This window comes from Lissotriton helveticus, chromosome 5_1, assembly GCF_964261635.1.
Source record: "Lissotriton helveticus chromosome 5_1, aLisHel1.1, whole genome shotgun sequence".
NCBI lineage: Eukaryota > Metazoa > Chordata > Amphibia > Caudata > Salamandridae > Lissotriton > Lissotriton helveticus.
In genome coordinates, this window is record NC_136065.1 from 2,034,771,628 (window position 1) to 2,034,792,720 (window position 21,093).

Genomic DNA, 21,093 nt, shown 5'->3' on the forward strand with positions numbered 1-21,093 from the left:
TGTCGTCACGTTAATATGAGTCATTGTCTCTATATGAGTGTGTGATGTAACACACTCCGACACCCTGCCCCACATACTTGGAATGAGTAACACTATAAAAGAAATTAAATACACGAGAGACAGTCTAAGTGAAGATGAGGTACACCATTGGAGGGTGGTAGCAAGGCCGGACTGGCTGGACCGGGCATCAGGTGTTTCCCTGGGAGGCTGGAAAGGTGGGGGGCGGGAGGTTTGTTGCTGGGGGCTGGCACTGTACAGTTCCTTATATATCCAGTAGTTTTCAATCAACACTAAAAGCGGCCTCACTTATATTCAGGTGTGGTTCACCATTGTCTAGTGACTAATGTACCTGCTGGAGTGAGATGCTAATTTTGAATCGTCTAAGGTAGCAAGCTGCGGCAATACTGAACAACCATGAAGTGCACGATTATCTCAACCTAATATAAACTTATTTTGACTTGTACTTAGGTGGTTGTTTATTTACTTACTTATATACTATTGCGCGACCACCTCTGATGTGTCTGTAAAACGTACCTTTTGTCCCGAAATTTTGTCCTGAATTTTGAACTTTTGTCCTGAATTTAGTCCCTTTGTCCTGAATTTTTTCACTTACTGTCCTGAATTTGCACCTATGCCAGTTGGTCACCCTAGGCTCTAGGGTGACCAACTGGCATAGGTGCAAATTCAGGACGGTGAGTGCAAAAATTAATTTTGCCCAATATCTTGATGGGTTATACTCCTAGTCTCTAGGGCCTAGAGACTAGGAGTATAATCCGTCTAGATATTGGGCAAAATGAGGACAGAAATAAAAAAAATTACACAAAAAAACATGAACACAGAGATCCCTATAGAATGAAGAGTAACAAGATATTTCGTAAGGGAAACCATTCAATGTCCCCTTGAAATGCATAGGAAGACTCCTCCCTCATTGCGCCCATGAAATCCTGTGAACAATCCCCAAATCATGTCAATGGGCAGTTGCCTACTGTTCAAGGATTGATATAGAAGGACCCCCGACTAAGACCCTAACTAAACGGTAAAACCTCGGTCTCAAAAACGTGCAGTGCCTGAAGAATGGAAATACACACAGGCCGCCTCTCCTGCGCAGCAAAATGAGAATATACAAATCGCTCTTTAGCTGAAAGAAACGCCTCAGAGCCGTTTATTCTGTCCGCTTGGAGGCACGGCCTGCACATGCCTTCAGCTGAACCTCTGAAACAGTAATATTGAGTAATACTAATACTGAGTCCGCTCGTTGCTGCCGCGCGCGACAGCGGTATAAACGGCAATGTCTCCCAGCGGCCCTTGCGAGGGAAAGCGCTCTCCCTGAATAAACATGCCCTGTAGTCGCTCAGAGCTCCACGTCTGTTTCAGCTCCCTTATTTTACCTGCGCATGCGTATTATTGTACGCACGCGACCTAAGCATTTTGTCATCCAAAATGTCTTTTTAAGCTTCCCGCGGCAACACTGGAAACACCTGTTGCAGGACTGTGGCTCGGACCGGAGGCGCTTTAATACTTTATTTATTTATTTATGCATTTTTATATAGCGCGGACTTTACCCGAAGGCGTCAGAGCGCTTCACATTAGGAACAGAAATGAAACATAATGAGAAACATTACAAAAGAACAGATTGCAAAAACATACGTTACTTACATAAGGTAATAGTGACAATTGTGAGCAAACAAAATACATGAGGTAGTAAAAACTGTGAGCAACCAAAAATACATGAGGTAGTAAAGGTATTAGTGACAATCGTGAGCAAACAAAATACTTGAGTAAAAATTGTGAGCAACCAAAATACATGAGGTAGTAAAGGTAATAGTGACAATCGTGAGCAAACAAAATACTTGAGTAAAAATTGTGAGCAACCGAAATACATGAGGTAGTCAAAAGTGCACAAGAGGAAATGAAAGTGACAAGTGTGCAGTTATAAGAGAAAACAGAGTATAATTAGAGGTATAGTCCTGCAATAAGTGCTAGACACTCAGGCTCAGGAACAAGCGTTACGTGGGCAAGGTGGCACTTGTGCAAGTATCAAAGGTAAAGACATGTGAGAGGTAGCAGCCGTGTGTTGCAAGGGCAGAGTGGTGTGTGCATGTTACAAAAGGGCACCGAACACCAGTACATGGAAAATACTGCAAAAAGGCAGACCCTCCAATCACAGGCATACACTGGGAAGGCACTTCCATGGTCATGGAAAGTAGAAATTATCAGTATCACACCGGATACTAGGTGCTACACACGTGACATAGTAATCACTCAGAACAAATGTAAATCTCATGTCTGAATCCGTTTTGCATCTTTCAGCCCAGGTACTTTGATCCCTTGATGCTACTGCCCCTTTAATTATCTATTTCCCAAAAAGTGACCATTTCTCCGAGCATGCGCAGTAAGACTCGACGTATACGCATGCGTAGTAAGACATGTCACTTCTTGTCTGGGCATGCTTAGTGTCATAAACTACTTGGTGTAAGGATCTTCCATTTGCGCCACCTAGTAAGACACAGCTCTTAACTTGCGAGCATGCGCAGTGGTACTTGACACTTACCTCCCGGGCATGCGCAGAAAGTAGCTCTCGGGAAGTAGTAGATACCACTGTGCTCAGCAAGGAGAGGGTTTCGTGCACTTCCAGGCTCCTCTCTCTTATCACCTACCCGCCTTTTCCAGCCGGTAATCGCAAAATCCCATTGAAGAGCCGCCCCGAGGTCCCATGGAGGTGAGATCGGTTTGTTGTAGGGCAGCGGTTCCCAAACTTTTTCTACCCACAGCTCCCTTGACCAATTGACTGCTGGCCGCGGCTCCCCATTACATTACTTTTCTTGGCGCCGATGTGGGGCATGGGGGATGGAAGCCCAGCATAGGCAGTACTTACAATACAAGGATATGTCCACTGTCTCTTTTCAAAATATTTGTGTGCCCTTGTGCCATCCAGTGATTGCATCTCTTTGCTGTTTGTACGTGCTACGCCAGGAGCTTAACATATCCAGTCAAAACCAGCCTTGGTTCACCGTTTGAGAACCATACCACGCATTGCCCATTTGAACAAATGGGCTATCAGTTCATGGGAATGATCAACACTGCAGGTCAAACATGGATTGTCCTTTAATGACCCACTTGTAATCAGGCACTGAGTGTTGAAACTATTATTATTTAATCTATTGTTTCATATTTAAAAGTGGTCTTCAGCCCCTCCCAGTCAGTTTATTCATTACGCCTTTTTAATTTATAAAACAGTCTTAACTGTATCCATCTCTGCTTTCATTAAAAAGCAGAGGGCAGAATGCGGTGGAAAGTTAACATTAAGTCCAATCTATTTAAGATGAACACAGGGACACAGAGTTTAGCAGCCAAGATAGAAACAACGTTTTTTTTGTTTCAGACAAAGGTTCCCACTTCTTGCTGTTTCTCTGCGGACGATTGGAATCTTTTACAAGAATGGCAGAAGGAGTTTTATGGGAACTTGATGAAAGAAATTCACCGAGCGCTGATCTCGCTAGGTAAAGTTGCAGCTTTGATCATTAATATGAAATGTTGCTGTCATCCGGATACTCTTTGTTCTATTACTTTCATTCTTCCAGCAGTAATGATGTGGCTATGTTGAGGTGGAGTGGTTACTCTTGAAAAACAGGCAGCAGTGGTTATGATGCATGCTTAAAAATTGTAAGTGTTAACATGCATTTGCAATGAAATAGGTCACGCATTTACGAGAGTTTGAGCTATTGGCATTGTACATGACAATACCAATGGCTTAAGCGTTTGCAAATGCGAGACCCATTGCATTGCAAATGCTATTTTTGGAAAATCACCCCATGCTGCGCTTTCACTTTGAACTGACAGCCAATCATTTGCAAATAAATAACTAAGACAAAGGGGAAATTTGAGGTTTTAATCATCAGACAGGGAAGACCTCAAAAGTGAGCATCGGTTCCCCTTAGCCGCCAGAGATAATCAATGAAAAGACAAACTTAGTTTGAAGTCTACAGACAAATAGGTTGTTTAAAAAAATAATTGTTTTCATTCAAATCTTTTTTTTTTTTGACCAAAAACTGGCCAACACCCGTTTCACAACATCAAGGTCTCTTCATCAGGGCCATACAATGGCTTACAAAGTAAAAACTGTATGTCAAAACAGACGGTGATCATAACCCGATACAAGGAAAGACAAGAAAAAGGTAATGAATGAGATAAATAAAAAATAAAAAATCATTACATCAGAATCCCTTGTGAATGTCTTTTGAATAAATATAATTGTAAAATCAAAGACACAACGAGTTTGTGAACATAAACAAAGATATGCAATAGATAGACATATAGGAACCAATAAAAAAAACCATACTGTAGTATTGAAACTATAGTTATCGATCTAGTGGACATAGTTGCCTCCTTTTCGGTGATTCCTTTGCAATGATATAGCTATATAGCTATAGTTTTACTATAGCATTTATCAGTGGAACATTTACCATAAAAGTAAGTGACAGGATATGACAACAGAAATTCAGTAGGAGTGAATGAATGTTGGCAGGGGATAGCTCAGGGAAAAAAATAATACAGAGGGGAAAACTGGCATAATAAATGAGTTCAGAAAGGCCTAGTACAGGCACAGGGAGTTTGAGTAAGCAAAGATAAAGTTGCATACCATGTAGAGCAGAGCTTTCCAAACTGTGTGGCGCGATACGGTACTGTGTCGCCTGCCATGTGTGGGTGTGTCGCGGAACGACGAGGAGATACGCTCTACTCATTTTTAGCAGGATGGTAATGCGCATCTCAATAACGCAGTATGTAGAGGAAGGCGGCGGCGAGGGAGACATTTAGGCGTGTGCGCACAGCTTCATCCCCTTTTCCGCGTGCGCCGAATGTACAGTCCAGTTCAGAGTGCCCCCTCCGCTCCCCATTCCCGGCTCTCGGTAAGTTTCGACACGAGTGGGACAAGATGGAACGATGGTACACACTGACCCTCAAACAATAACTTTAATGCTGATGCCTCGTGCTCCGTTTTGGGACTAAAAACAAATGAACTGTTTCAGCAGTAGCTGAACCTAAAGCACCTTGATAAATTGACGACTTCAAACAAGCAATTTATAAGCTCTATCAACAACACACCTCATGCGAAAACCTGAATGAATGCAAACTAATGTGTCTGCTTATGAATCGGTTCCCAAGGCGAAACATTTGGCACAAACCCCGCAATGCAAGATTTCCAGGCACTTTTTAAATTGTCTAATAAAATAGAGGGTAATGGATATGCCAAATTAATAAAGGTTTGACAGATTTGTGTTTCTGCGGTGTGCGAGCAAAGATGTTTAGAGCACTGTAAAAACTAGGATATGTTTATGATACAGGAATAATCCTCCCATTAAAAACCATGGCACAAGTAAGGACCCATACTGTGTTCAACTAATTCGCAAAACACTTTACATGTGAGGACTTCAGAGAAAACGATTTATAATACAGAATATGTCTTGCACCGCATAGAATAGGTAAATCTCCATAATATTAGTTGCCTTAAGATGTATTCGATTTAGGGTTATATGTAAAAAATGCAATAAATTGATAAAAGCTGACAATGTAATATCACCTAAGAGAATATTTCTGTTTGCCCCCAGCAGCATGCACTGATGTTCAGCTGCAAAGGCAAGGCCATCTCCATCAACATTGCTTTGCACTGCACCACTATACACACAGGCCAAGTGATCCTAAATGGCGTCTGATACTTTCAGCCAGGCCTTCTTCATAGCCAACAGCACTTTACATGTTGAGATTCCAAAGCTTAGTGACCCTTTTTGCATTGTTGTTCGCTTACATTTGCAAATACATAATTATTACAAATTCAAAATACTTTCGGTATTTAAAAAATGTTACATGCATTAGTTTTCTTTTGAGCGTAGAGGGAGACATCTTTCAGATTTGAAATGCCTGTGTATTTATGCACACCAGCAACTATACAAACTCCACTTCTATCTCTTCCTACCCAAGAAAAGGTTAGAAACATTCACTTAGCAGGGTGTTAGCCCTGTCATCCTTGGCGTGATTTTCCCTGTCTTTGTTGCCTCTGCCTCCTGTTCTTTTGACTATATGCTGGACTTGTTTTTTGCTGGTTTGTGTACTATGGGCACTGTACCACTGCAGATGAATGCTAAAGTGCAAGTGGTCCCTGTGTAAATTGTGATTATGTTTGGTTATCCATGATTGACATATTTGATTTAATGGTAAGTCCCTAGTAAAGTGCACTGTGTGTGCCCAGGGCCTGTAAATCAAATACTACTACTGGGCCTGCAGCACTGATTGTGCCACCCACCTAAGTAGCCCTGCAACCATCTCTCATGCCTGCCATTGCAGTGTCTGTGCGTGCAGTTTTGAGCTGTCAGGTCGACCTAACAAGTGCAACCACTTGCCAGACCTAAACCTTCCCTTTTCTTACATGTAAGGCATCCTTAACGTAGGCCCAAGGTAGCCCCATGGGCAGGGTGCAGTGTATGTGAAGGTAGTGTGCTGGTGTGTTTTACATGTCCTGATAGTGACATTCTGTCAGTTTCACTTTTCACTATTGTAAGGACTATCTCTCCCATGGGTTAACATTGGAGCTGCCTTGTAACATGTTACATGTGTACCTTTCAATTGAGAAGAGATAGAGATGTGGAGTTTGGGTTCCCTGAGCACAGAATTTAAAAATACATCTTTTAATGTAGGTGGTTTTTAAATTGTGTGTTTGAAAATGTCCCTTTCAGAAAGTGGGCATTTTCTTGCTTTTCCATTCTGTGTTTTTGCCTGCCTGAATAATCCCCATCTGGTTTAGACTAACCGCTGGGATATTTTTGCATCCACTCAATGACCTAGCCTGGCTGCCATGGACCCTAAAGTGAGAACTGAAAATGCACTCACGGCATCGTTGCCCAACTTAGGGCCTGGGGGAGGTGTGGGCACCGGTGTGTGGAAACACCTTGAGTGATCTCAGGGGTTAATGGTGCACTAAACTGCTACTGCTAAAGTGAAAGTTCTAATTGTTTTCACAAATAGGGTAAGAACTGATTAACTTTGCAACAGTACCCTCGCAGCCCCCACTCTTGCTGCCCCCACAACGTGTCGCTGCTGACCTGCAAGGTAATTTAGTTTTAGAGAACTCCCACAACTGTGCGTTCAATCGCAGTCTCTTAAATTAGGTTTACTAGAAGGCTACTCCTAGCTCCGGTGTCTCTGTGATCCCATGTTAAACTTTCATTGAAGAGTAATGCACTCTGGGAGTCGTAATCTTCGGTCGCACTATTTTAATTTAGCAGAGCACTGCTCCCCAAGTCGTTCTACGTCATGTGTGGCACCTGCGGCCATGCCTAATTTATGGAAATAATTTCAAAAAGGGGGTAGTTTGCCCTGTTCCCATCATGCACTGGGACAGGAACAGACTAATTTGCATATAGCCAGGTTCTGAACTGGGATGGTGCAGTGAGCTAAAAAACGGTGTTGGATCTAGCCCTGATCTCTTGACTGGGTGAGAGTATTGTGAGAGTATTGTGGAGAAGTGTGGCTCACTGGTTAGAAGCGGCAGACCCTGAAGCAGAGGTCGGCCCGGGGCCAGGGTTCAATTCCCGCCTCGGCGGGTCTTGGGTCAATGTCCGCGGACTCGATAATTCTCGCCTAGGTGCCTACTCTAATCATGGGTCCCACTCTGCAACTCTGGGCAATAGCTTGCTTAATCTCCACACCGGCCCCATCAGCGCCGGGGATGCCTGGCTTCACCTTGGGGGTGCCCAGGAGGGACCATCTCACAGGGAAAGCCAGGACGGGTTCCCCAGCGGTATACAGCGCCAGGACACTCCGAGATGGAGTAACAGTGCGCTTTACAAGTATACATTTACATTTACATATTTTTTATTCTGCTTAATTCAGAAACTCTGTCCATCACCACCCCTTGTTGTTAAATATTTTGTCCACCCTAAGCGTGGAAGGGTATACTCAGATGTGAGTCCCTTGCTCATTGCACCATCAGGATTCAAGCAAGCCGGGCCAACAACGGCTGTAATGCCAGAAACCGGTCCCCGGAAGCTTGTTTCCTTCCCAGTGTAAGAATTGGCTTGGTAGTTTGGTTTGCCCTGTTCCCATCATGCACTGGGACAGGAACAGACTAATTTGCATATAGCCAGGTTCTGAACTGGGATGGTGCAGTGAGCTAAAAAACGGTGTTGGATCTAGCCCTGATCTCTTGACTGGGTGAGAGTATTCTGCTTAATTCAGAAACTCTGTCCATCACCACCCCTTGTTGTTAAATATTTTGTCCACCCTAAGCGTGGAAGGGTATACTCAGATGTGAGTCCCTTGCTCATTGCACCTTCAGGATTCAAGCAAGCCGGGCCGACGACGGCTGTAATGCCAGAAACCGGTCCCCGGAAGCTTGTTTCCTTCCCAGTGTAAGAATTGGCTTGGTAGTTTGGTTTGCCCTGTTCCCATCATGCACTGGGACAGGAACAGACTAATTTGCATATAGCCAGGTTCTGAACTGGGATGGTGCAGTGAGCTAAAAAACGGTGTTGGATCTAGCCCTGATCTCTTGACTGGGTGAGAGTATTCTGCTTAATTCAGAAACTCTGTCCATCACCACCCCTTGTTGTTAAATATTTTGTCCACCCTAAGCGTGGAAGGGTATACTCAAATGTGAGTCCCTTGCTCATTGCACCATCAGGATTCAAGCAAGCCGGGCCGACGACGGCTGTAATGCCAGAAACCGGTCCCCGGAAGCTTGTTTCCTTCCCAGTGTAAGAATTGGTTTGCCCTGTTCCCATCATGCACTGGGACAGGAACAGACTAATTTGCATATAGCCAGGTTCTGAACTGGGATGGTGCAGTGAGCTAAAAAACGGTGTTGGATCTAGCCCTGATCTCTTGACTGGGTGAGAGTATTCTGCTTAATTCAGAAACTCTGTCCATCACCACCCCTTGTTGTTAACCCCTTCGACGCTCATGACGAGCTGGGCTCGTCATGCAGTAGCCTCCTCGCACGCTCATGACGAGCCCAGCTCGTCATGAATAATGGGGTTCATGAATTTCCAGCACAGGGGAAAAATCCCCATAGCATTCAAAAGGTTAAATATTTTGTCCACCCTAAGCGTGGAAGGGTATACTCAGATGTGAGTCCCTTGCTCATTGCACCATCAGGATTCAAGCAAGCCGGGCCGACGACGGCTGTAATGCCAGAAACCGGTCCCCGGAAGCTTGTTTCCTTCCCAGTGTAAGAATTGGCTTGGTAGTTTGGTTTGCCCTGTTCCCATCATGCACTGGGACAGGAACAGACTAATTTGCATATAGCCAGGTTCTGAACTGGGATGGTGCAGTGAGCTAAAAAACGGTGTTGGATCTAGCCCTGATCTCTTGACTGGGTGAGAGTATTCTGCTTAATTCAGAAACTCTGTCCATCACCACCCCTTGTTGTTAAATATTTTGTCCACCCTAAGCGTGGAAGGGTATACTCAGATGTGAGTCCCTTGCTCATTGCACCATCAGGATTCAAGCAAGCCGGGCCGACGACGGCTGTAATGCCAGAAACCGGTCCCCGGAAGCTTGTTTCCTTCCCAGTGTAAGAATTGGCTTGGTAGTTTGGTTTGCCCTGTTCCCATCATGCACTGGGACAGGAACAGACTAATTTGCATATAACCAGGTTCTGAACTGGGATGGTGCAGTGAGCTAAAAAACGGTGTTGGATCTAGCCCTGATCTCTTGACTGGGTGAGAGTATTCTGCTTAATTCAGAAACTCTGTCCATCACCACCCCTTGTTGTTAAATATTTTGTCCACCCTAAGCGTGGAAGGGTATACTCAGATGTGAGTCCCTTGCTCATTGCACCATCAGGATTCAAGCAAGCCGGGCCGACGACGGCTGTAATGCCAGAAACCGGTCCCCGGAAGCTTGTTTCCTTCCCAGTGTAAGAATTGGCTTGGTAGTTTGGTTTGCCCTGTTCCCATCATGCACTGGGACAGGAACAGACTAATTTGCATATAGCCAGGTTCTGAACTGGGATGGTGCAGTGAGCTAAAAAACGGTGTTGGATCTAGCCCTGATCTCTTGACTGGGTGAGAGTATTCTGCTTAATTCAGAAACTCTGTCCATCACCACCCCTTGTTGTTAAATAATTTATGGAAAAGCACTTGCATCCTGGGACTTGTAGTTTTTGGTATGGGTGTAAAAAGACAAGTGTCCCTGAAGGGGTGGTTTGTTTGCCCTCCTAGATCCCTGGCTGTTCTTGCTATCCCTATTTATTATCTGCAGTTTCCACTCATTCCTTTTTTTTAAGTTAAAAGTCCGATATTGGAAACACTGTCTGGTGACAAGAAGCGAGGTTGGTATCTTACCTCTTTTGGCAAAGGGACCAAAGGCACATGTGGTGAGGTATCATCTGTGGGCAATGTGATAAGGAGCCAGGGACTTGGACAGCGACATCAAGTCACACCGCCTTAACCCTTATATTTAGACTCTACTAGGGTTCAAAATGGTATCTTGTGACTATTAAGGCTTGTGACTGTGTAGCCTTTTGTTAGCCTGGTTCCACGGTGAACTAAAGTCCCACTCATTGCGAGTGAGGCTCACGCATTTGGAAGTGCGGGGAGTTGTCACTCAAAAGAAGCTAAATGTGTCAAGCAAGGGCTAGAACTGCCTCCAGAGTTCTCTATGCAAAGTAGCTCATGGGAGGCGTTGCACCTAAGCAACCACAGTGTGACCACTGCCACAGACCCGTTTAGTTAGAGGGAGGAACTGGTTTGGGCCCACCTGGTGGCTGTAATGCTACTTTTAAGCCAAGAGTCTATTTGAGAGAGGATCTGATGTCACGTTATTCATTTGACACATGTATTTTATTTTTGTTACATTTTATTGATGTCATTAGGCTTCTAATTGATGTCAAAAGTTGTGTGCCGTTTTGTCCTCATGTCATTAGAGGTGCTAATTAGATCTTACTCCTACACATTTACACATCCCTCGACCTAATATCAGTAAAAACTGCTTCTCTCATGGTATTTACTGTAAATAAGGTATAAATATAGTTTTGAAAAATTATGAGTGTGGTGCCTGTCATGTAGCGCGCAGGGTAGCAAGCTCACAGTGCCGGATTACATAAACTTCCCAGGTAGTTCTATTTTGTCCTGCATTATTTGACACCATTTCTTTTTGTGCTATTTTTCGGTATGAAAAATCAGTGTTTGCACTTTGTCTAGCTCTAGTTGGATTTTGGCCTTTTGGCTTTTAGCTCTGTTGGCATTTGGCGCGCAGCGGAGAGTGGTCCCATCTGAGTTCAATGCGCAGAGACCAGCTGATAAGTTGCATCGTTGTTTTACCACTCACAATTTCCCCTTCCTGAACGGATTTTTGTATAACTCATATTCTGCAAGGCAGCAGGCGGACTTTGTGTATGGTTGGAAGGGTTGGCAGAGAATGCACCCGCCCTTTTTGTGTCGTAAATCACTGGGGCATGTGTCAATGTGTGCATGATTATATTCTTGTTTCAGGCACAACCCTAACCTTACACCCAGTTTTGCCTGTCACTGTCTTTGTTAGAATAGATTCAAAATTGCTTTAGTAACCTTCCTGCTTTCTCAAATTTCCTTGAAAATGCACCATTTGCCCATTTTTCTTTCTCCAAAATTTTCTTCCGAGGGGAGAAATCTCCCCACACCTCCCGAATCTCCCTTAGGTGGTTCGGGCTCGCTTGCTACACTGCCTTACTGTGTCCCAAAAATGATGCATCTCCAAAAAGTGTGTCACCAACATGAAAAGTTTGGAAAGCCCTGGTGTAGAGTCTGTGTTTTCAAAGAAAGCAAGAAATGGGCAGGCTGAAAGGCTTTCCTTCAAATTTTGTTGCTGCGTAGTTTTGCAAATGCCCTCTTTCCGTCGGAGGCTGTGGAAACTATTACTTCATGTTACTGCAATGTCAAACAATACAAGAAATACTTTAATTGAAAAAAATATAGGTGGGGCAGTACAATTTCAAACGGGAACAGAGCAGATCTTTTTTAATCGACCTCTACATCTTTCTCCACCCTCCCACCCAAAAAACTGAATGTCGTGTGCATTCATATGACCAGAAATCTGGGAAACTGTGTACAGACTGTAAATACGGCCCTGAGGAATACGTTTCAGTAGTCGAAGTATTCCGCTTTTGAGACAGGCTGGGGTTTCTTAATTGAGTCAGTCTGTTTGTGAGCGATACTACAATTACATTGCGCTTCCCAGCATGCCTTGTGTCGCTGGTGGAGTAAGACGCCCCAGGTTTGTTTCTGATTTCCATCTGTTTTTGGAGTTAGTTAATAGCAGCTATGTTGGTGAAATTATAAAAGAATTGGACATTATCAACCATCTACAGATGTAAAACAAGTGAGATGGAACTGCTCTGTGAGGCCAACAGTTGCACATACTCCACATTCGCACACATTCTCTTTTCCTGCACACAGCATATGAAAAAACAAGTTTGGAAGAAAATAAAGGCGCACTATAGTAAAAGCATTCTGAGCTGCCAAAGGAAAAAGTGCTAATAATAGATATCTAAATAATAAAAAAAAAACACTAACACTGTGCCATTTACCTTGCTTGTTGACTGCTCCACTTCCTGCATTGCTGGTCCTGGCTTCTGCTGCTGAGCAGTGGGGGCGGGGAGGGGGGGGTTGTCATGTGAGTCCGGTACGGTGCAGTGCTGGCAGGCATATAGGGCTGCTGCAAGAAAGTGAAAGTGTGGCATGGCGCACTGTTATAAAATAAGAAATAGATGTTTTTGACTGCCATTTTACATAATAAATGTGGTCTGGACGCTTCAATGAAGGTGAAAGCGTGCATGGCGCTCTGAATGTTGGAGGAAAGTATGTTGTGCCTGCAGTATGAGGAATTAATTCAATAAGAGTGCTTACAGACTAAAATAAAAGTACTGTGTAACAACCAAAGTAAAAGAGCAAGTCCTCATGGGAGGTTACAAATGAAGACAAGCGGTACTTAAGATGGACTAACAAGCCTATTAACCATTTAGAAGCCAGCATTTACTAAAGAAAATTACACAAGCCAATGAAAAATATGGGTGGAGAGTGGGTGTGGCTTCAAGTCCATACCCTAATACAGCATGCTGCGAACAGCCGAAGGCCAAAGTGTGGCCCGGCATTGGCACTCTTGAAGGGTTCGGCGCAGAACCTTCCTGTCCGTACATTAAGCTAATAATATTAGCCAGTTAGATGTGGTTTCTAGGATATCTAAGTCTGAGGAAGTTGCTACTCTGCTACTGCCCACTCTATTAATTCTGTTTACCAGGCTTTTCCTTTGGGACTTAATCCGCACCCCCTGAATAGCAATGCGCCTCCTCGCCAACATCATACTCAGTGCCAAAATTCAGGTTTTCATTATGAAGCATTTCCTTCTGGCATCACACCCAAGAGGCACATTTTGATAGAGAAGGATGCTTGCATCTGCAGCAAACTGCGGATCTGGTGGGGTATTTCATAGTCCATTTATTTGGCCTCTGGTAGGTTGCGTGTAAATGGAGAAACCGCACTCGCTTACATTTTGCCTTGACTTGTTCACATGCTGTGAGGAACCATGTCTTTTTGTAGTGCGCCCCCCCTATTTTTTGCCCCAATTGGGACCCCTAGATGCTGGTTTTCTGACTGTGAGATTGCCCTGGCCTATGCTAACCAGACCCAGTGTTATGTTTCATATTGGTACTCTAATATAGGTCCAGGGAACATCGTACCCTTTTCCTACATTATCTCCCCTACGTTTATAGGGACAGAACGCCTTATAGGGACAGAACGCCTTATAGGGACAGAAAGCCTTAAAGGGACAGAACGCCTTATAAGGATTGTACGCCTTTTATGGACTAAACCTTTTACCTCGTTCCATGTAGAGGGAGGCTTTTCCCCAATCAATACTGCTAAAATGTCATCCTTAGCACATATGAATAATTTATGAGGACACTACGCAGATGGTATACTTCACCTCTCCTATATACGCACAAGGTTTAATCCCATACGTCATCCTCATACTAAACAATGTCTAGCACACTCACAAGGGCTGTATAAATACAGCACCTCCTGCTATCCGTAGTTGGAGGGAACTGAGACTTCAAGGCCGACATACTGACCAGAGACGCTGAGGCTCCTGCCTGCAGTCGCTCCAGCTGACAGTGGTCTAAACATCCCTTACTGGGTGTCCAACTAGAGACCAGGACGAGGTCCCACACTCTCATTATTTAGGTAATGGGGTTCGACTAAATCATAGCAGGATTCTTGGCTCCTAGGCTTATTAGCTCTTCGCACCTACTCACAAGCTGGGTACACTTGGGTACATCTAGACAGGCATCTTAGGAGTATGCGCTTTATTTGATAAATATATTTTTATATTCATGTATATGTTCATGACTATTGCAACAAGCATTTACAATGCAATAGGTCTCGCAGCATTAAAGTTTGAGTTATTGGTATTGTGTATGACAATGCCAATATTTTTAACTTTCGCGAATGTGACACCTATAGCATTTCTATTGCAATTTGTGTTGTATTTACGTGACTTAGATGTATTGATATTACAAATAACAATGGCTTTTAATTTTTTAAAATAATTAATACTTAAATAAAAGTTATTATAATTTATAATGACAATAGCTTAAGATTTTGTAAATATCTTTTGTAAATTAGGTGCCATGCTTACCAGTAAAATGCTGGCTCTAAGGGAGTTAGTTTTCGGTAAGAATGTCACCAGGCACCAAAGCTGCCGAAGATAAAGTGCGGCGGCAGTTGTGCCAATTTTAATTTAAAAAAGTAAAACCATGATTCTGGGCAAATTATTTGACCTCCCTGTGCATAAAATTGTAAATATGTGTGGAATGTAACATGATTGTAAATATATAAAATGTAATATCACAAATGTGCAAATCTCCTGTTCATGCTTTGTTGCCAACCATGTGGGTTTTCTTCAGATCCATACAAACATGCGTACATTATCTGGGGGTGGATGTGTGTGGGTGTGTGTGTGTGTGGGTGGGTTGTGTGTGTGTGTGTGTGTGTGTGTGTGTGTGTGTGTGTCTGTGTGTGGGTGTGTGTGTGGGGATGTGTGTGTGTGGGGGAGGGAGGTGGGGGGGTTGTGGGGGTGGTGTGGGTTGTGTGTGTGTGGGGGCGGTGTGGGGTTGTGTGTGTGGGTTATGTGTGGCTGTATTTACGAAGTCCAGGCCCTAATTTATAGTCCCTTCTTAGGCATCCAAACCCTCTCGAACCAGAAAATGTTTTTTTAATATGGTCTGGTAGGTTGATCACAAAAGTTTGCTACAACTTACAGATTGTGGACATATCGTCTCAGAAAGTATTGTTCTTCGCTACCAGGTGAAGCCATTGTGGCACACAGAGTACAGTTTATTAATTCTATATCGGGTGCTGTGGAAAAGGTATTTGCGTTCTGTTTCAAAAAAATGCTTTTACAGCTAAGCATTCACCATAATATAATGGCTTAAAAAACAATGTAAAGCCTGTATCCTTCGACTTTCACAAATAACTAATTATAATTCTACAAAAAAAACAACTTTGACAACACTGCATTTGGATACACAATAATCTTAGCCTCTAGACTGGAATACAGGAAGTGTGTTGTTTGGTACTGGGCATGAAGAAAAATACAAAGCTACATTCTTTATGCCGCTTCCGTTGAAACTAAATTCACACTTTTAACATATGTTATCCCTAACAAATACCGCTACATTACTTGACAATAAAAAGACTGGAAAATAAGGTTAACATGAACTTCCTTTAAAACACACCTTTCTGCAGTCTTGTGTCTCCATTGGCGCACGCACCGGAAGTCAGGCAATGTCGCCTGTGACGGGGGCGGGGCTGCGCCCGGACCGGAAGAGGAGGCAGGGGGAGTAAATGCGTATCGCGGCCCGGGGCTCCTTTGAGCGGTGGAGAGCCCCGGGGCTGCCAGCAGGAGGTTATGCAAGTGTTGCAGGGCTCCCTTGACCAAGAGGGAGCCCCGGAAAAGGAGCTGGCAAGAGCCACAGCGGCGGAGTCCCCCGAGATTGGCCCGGTAAGTTAAAAAGGGCTGGGGGGGTCTTGGTGAACTTGTGTGTGTGTCTGTGTGCAACGGGGGGGGAGGGGAGCACTCGTGTGTGTGTGTGTGCGCGCGCGTGTGTATGTGTGTGGGGGGTGTCTGTATGTGCGTGCGTGCATGGGCGCTCGTGTGTGTGTCTGTGTGAATGCGCGACAGCAGCTGGCCACAGCGAGCGCGTTCGCGTGCGCATGCCAGTTTCAAATCCCCTCCAAGGAGATGCGCGCGGCCAGGATTGTCTCCTGGAAAGCAGACACGCCGACAAAAGGTCTCTGGGAGAACGCGCTTCCGCGCGCTTAGCCGAGACCTAAAAAGGTAGAACTGTACTATTCCTTTTTATTCACTTTCCTGCTGATCCTATATCTCTGCTACAGTGTAACAGTTGTAGCAGCACATATATGTTACACCAGAAGAACAACAGTGCAATAAATTCTTATTGTAATCAAGCTCAACTGTTTCTTCCATGTATCTCTCTGAGACCAAATGACCAAGCACGAGTGTCTGGGTGAAAAGTAGTATATTGTTTCCAAGAGTCTGAGGAATCTGGGTTGTTATCTTCTGAGATTGCCAAATACTATTCTCTCTGCTAAAAGGAGATTCTAGTGGCACTGTGAGCTAGCTATTGCAAACAATGCCAACATACGCGGTGGGGGTTCACAGAGTCAGCCTACCACCAGACTCACAGTGTATGGTATCCAAAAGCGCAGGTCCTGCAGGGGTGCTATAGGAACTACACTACACCAGGGCTAGTGCTCTGATTAAAAAAGGTATGTGGTAAGTGGGTATAATTACAATTGATAATGACAGACTCCTCTAAATCCCTAGTATATAATAGGGCAAGAGGGATTCAAATTACCTTTAAGTCCCAGGTATATAATAGGGCCGGTATGTTTAGAGGCCCAGTTGACTTCCTGCTCCGGAGTGTGCACTGTTGTTTTGCCGGCTGTCACTTTTAAAGGCTGGCCTGCTTTGCAGGCTTTCTTTAAAAGCAAAATTTATGCAAATTTGTCTTTGGAATAAAACGTACTTCCAAAGTGGTAAGCTACCTTATTTTTTTACATATTTTTACATATGTCACTCCTAAAGTCTCCCCTAGATGCTATATGCAGGGACATTATAAAGGTGTTTTATATGCCCCAGTGAGTGAAAAATGACCAATATCCCTTTTCCCTTTTGTAGATACTTCGCTTCATAGGCTAATATTGAAATATTTTATTTCAGTGTACATAATGATAGGAAAATATCATTCAAGGATTCAAAAGATTGGTAATGATAAATTCAATGATTTGCCCCTGTTGAATTTATCATAAATAATGCAGAAGAGAAGTTAGGGCTTTTTCTGTGAACCAAAATCCAGTCTTCTAGCATCCTCTCCTGATTAGTCAGCCTTAACTGGCATAGTCAAGCTGCTTTGATGAGGTGATGAGTGGCCTGCATGAGTAAAGGTTATATGGTGGGGAGAGCTATGCAGGTGCAAGGAACATGTCAGAAGGGGGAGTATGTAAATAAAACTGGACTTCAAAGAAAACAGGACAGCAAGGAATGCCAGCCTGGCCTACCCCCTCTTCCTGGGCGCCCCGCCAGATGGCAGGCCCAGGAATGGAATTTGCAGAAGGTCTGCATGGGGATTGTTAATGGAAATGAGCCACACAGGGTTCGAAAAATCCACTCGCCCAGTCTCAATAGCGAGCCAGATTTAATCGGGGCAAGTTATTTTTAGAGCCTACTCACCCATTCAGGCAAGCTGACAAAAGGTGTTCTGCTTGCTCACAAAGTGAATGAGCAATAAAGATGCCTTTAAAACCTGTTAGATTGTCACATTTTTGCTCTTTCAGAGACCGAGGTCAAAAGTCAGTTTGTCTCTCTACAGTTACTTTCTGTTACTGAAGTTAGAGGATTTTGTAAAATGAACTGTGTGACAATCAGTATGAGACCAGTTCACGCGCCAACTACATTATAGTTAGGTTGAGTAGTGTATTCAAGTTACTAGACATGCAGGAGTAGTAAAATGTTTATGATTTTTGAGCCCTGCCCCACCAGTAGGTTGGTTTACCTATCTCTAGTAAAAGAGAGGGACCCAACTACCAAAGGGATAGGGTACCAAAAAGACAAATGTCAGTAAATGAAGTTCCCCTTGGACATATTCACTCTAATGCAATCACTCACACATTTTCACAAAACACAGTAATATAGGCTTACAAGTAGCAAACAAAGAGGCAATGTAAAAAACATATACAGAAAAGGTATACTTCACAGTTTATTCAAAACAAGTGCAATAAAACCAATGTGGTTTGTACTACTACAGCCTATATTACTGTGTTTTGTGAAAATTTGTGAGGGATTGCTTTAGAGTGAATATGCCCAAGGGGAACTTCATTTACTGACGGTTGGTTTACCTATGTCTTACTCTGCTGGAGAAGAATCCTCCATCTTGAATTTTAAAGTGCAGTGCTTTGTGGGACAAGAATATGCTACACTTTGGAGGAGCTGTCATGCTTTTGGGTGGCACCCAGCACCTGATTGGACAAGTGTGCCCCCCCGACCCTTCCCCCTCCCCCCCACCTCTCTTGGTGCCCCAGAGAATTGAATAAATATTTGAGGGCCATATATGGTGTTATTTTAAAGAAAAAAATATTTCTTATTTTTACAACTTGGTGTGGGATTTTTATTGTATGTTGTCTTACTTATTTAATGTATTAGTGTTTTAAATGTTTTACACACCTGTTTACTAAGTTAAGCCTCCCTGCTCATTGCCAGCTGCCTGGTTGGAGCTAGGGGCTAATTTACTGAGACCTTAACTGAAACTAACATTGCGTTGGTAGCCATTATTCATAGTGGTAGGTGCATACTTACCTAAACTAATAATCCACCTTCCAACACATGCCCTCATCCATTCTGCCACAGTCAATTTATCTGAACAGTCCGCAATCCACTGGTCCGTAGCTCAGTCATTCCACCTTTACCTACCACTAAGGCTGCATGTAGAGGTGTTATTCAGCTCTGCCAAGTACCACACATCCGGGTACTTGGCCGGGTGTCTGCCTCACCTCGCCAGTCCCAGTATCTGTTGTATGACTGTGTGTTCCTGTAGTTTATATGGGGAGAAATCCAAATCCCTCAGGCAGTGTTTGCTGATGCGTTCCGATTCAGGTGAGAGTAACTAGATCTCCTCTTGTGAATGGGAGCATTTATGTCCCGAACACGTACCAGATACATCTAGTCTCTGGCCCCGCAGTTGTCAACTGACATGCAAATTGCAATGGTGCTTGGACAGGATTTTAATTGTGTGGAAAATGTGACCCTGGCTAGGTCAGTTCCTCCTCTTATTGACTTCCCAGTAGGAAAATTACTCTAGACTATCGAGGATGGTCGATAAACTGAGATTTTGCTGACATCTGGAGACTAAGGTATATTCCTCTCCTAAACCAGTTTATGATCGACATGTCCAGCTGGATAGGGTGATGTGCTTCCCGGAAGAAGTGAGATCATTTACATAGAGTTTTGGACCTGCACATTATTGGACCGCAGCCCATTCATTTTCAGAGTTGTGTGGGGATGACGTCTAGCACCAATTCCCTCATGGAGGCTCTCGCCCTTACATTTACACAAACATATGTGTAAAGATATTATTCGCTCCAATCTTAAAGTAGATGTCCTGACCTGCCTTAACCTCCCAGATTCTGAGAACTTGGTGATAAAACTCAACTTCCTCTATGATACAATTGTCTGTGTGCTTGTATACAGACCACCAAATTACATGCCTTCTTTCCCCCTTGCATTAAGTGAACAGATTCCAAACCTGGCCATTGATCATGCCTGGGTTCTCCTCATAGGCGACCTCAACTACTGGTTCAATGACCCCCTCGAAGGCCCTCACTCTAGTGAACTCACTGACCTCCTCACCAACCTAAACTTCACTCAGCAAGTCTCCCTTCCCACCCATTACAAGGGTCATATTTTGGATCAAGTCTGGACTAACTCTTTGTTGATCACGGCCCCCGCCACATTTCCTTGCCTTTGGTCCGACCATTACCTACTCAGATTTACACTTGCCCACCCAACCACCAAGAAAGCCACCACGGTTGCAGGCGGCTTGGCTAGGAAATGGAACGCCTTAGACAAAATGAAATTTCTTCAGACAATGACTCATACTATCCCGTCCCCCCACCCTGACATTAACATACATGAAGCTAACCTCTCGGGTTGGATGCCCGCAGCTGGCGACATACATACCCCTCTTAAGCAAGTCAAACTGGCGCGTCGTGCAGACGCCCAGAGATGGTTCTCAACTGAGCTGAAATCTAAGAAACAGGCCCTACACCAAATTGAGCGACAAAGGTGCCGGAATTACGCCCCTGACATAAAGCTCAGATTTACCACTGCTAGGAATGAATACATGAAGTCTGTTCTCTCTGCCAAGGCTGCCCATTTCTCCTTGCGCATTCTTAACTCTAATAACAGATCGAAAGACATAATCTCCATTCTGACTGAACTGACCAACTTAGACAGTGTACGCCCTAAGACCACCCCCACCCAAACCCTCTGTGACTCACTAAATGATTACTTCATCGAGAAGATCTCGGACATTATAGCCAGTATTCCGAAACGCCCCAACACGACCGCCTTTGCGACCCTTAAAAATATTGCACTATTAACAGCTTCCCCCCATCACCTCAGAGACATTTCAAGAGCTCCTTGCTAAAGTCAAATCGGGTGCCCCCTCAGATAGCTGTCCCCCTCACATACTAAAATACTGCCTCTCCGCTCTCCCAGAGCCTGCTTGTGCCCTCCTGAATTACTCCTTATCATCCGGCCAAGTCCCCTCAGCATTCAAGGAAGCGACGGTAGTGCCACTTCTGAAAAAACCTGGGGCTGACCCCACATGCATGTCAAACTACCGCCCCATCTCCCTACTTCCCTTCCTAGCAAAGGTGATGGAGGCACACGTATCCAGATGTCTTTCTAACTTTCTGGAGGAGTCCAATTACCTCGAGCCCCATCAGGCAGGCTTCCGGCCTGCGCACTCTACGGAAGCTGTCGTAC

The 21,093-nt window shown here is 44.2% G+C and overlaps 1 protein-coding gene across 2 annotated transcripts in view; it reads left to right on the forward strand.

Moving 5' to 3' along the window:
• The first annotated feature begins 2,528 nt into the window (after positions 1–2,528).
• Positions 2,529–21,093, forward strand: part of LOC144756221 (uncharacterized) — a 187,834-nt gene continuing 169,269 nt past the window's right edge. Inside the window, exons 1-2 of one of the 2 annotated variants that reach the window (XM_078645836.1) lie at positions 2,529–2,719; positions 3,383–3,500. In XM_078645836.1, the coding sequence (XP_078501962.1) occupies positions 2,714–2,719; positions 3,383–3,500 (124 nt within the window). In that variant the 5' untranslated portion in view covers positions 2,529–2,713. The remainder of the gene's footprint in view (positions 2,720–3,382; positions 3,501–21,093) is intronic. The other variant, XR_013595101.1, reaches the window with a different exon arrangement.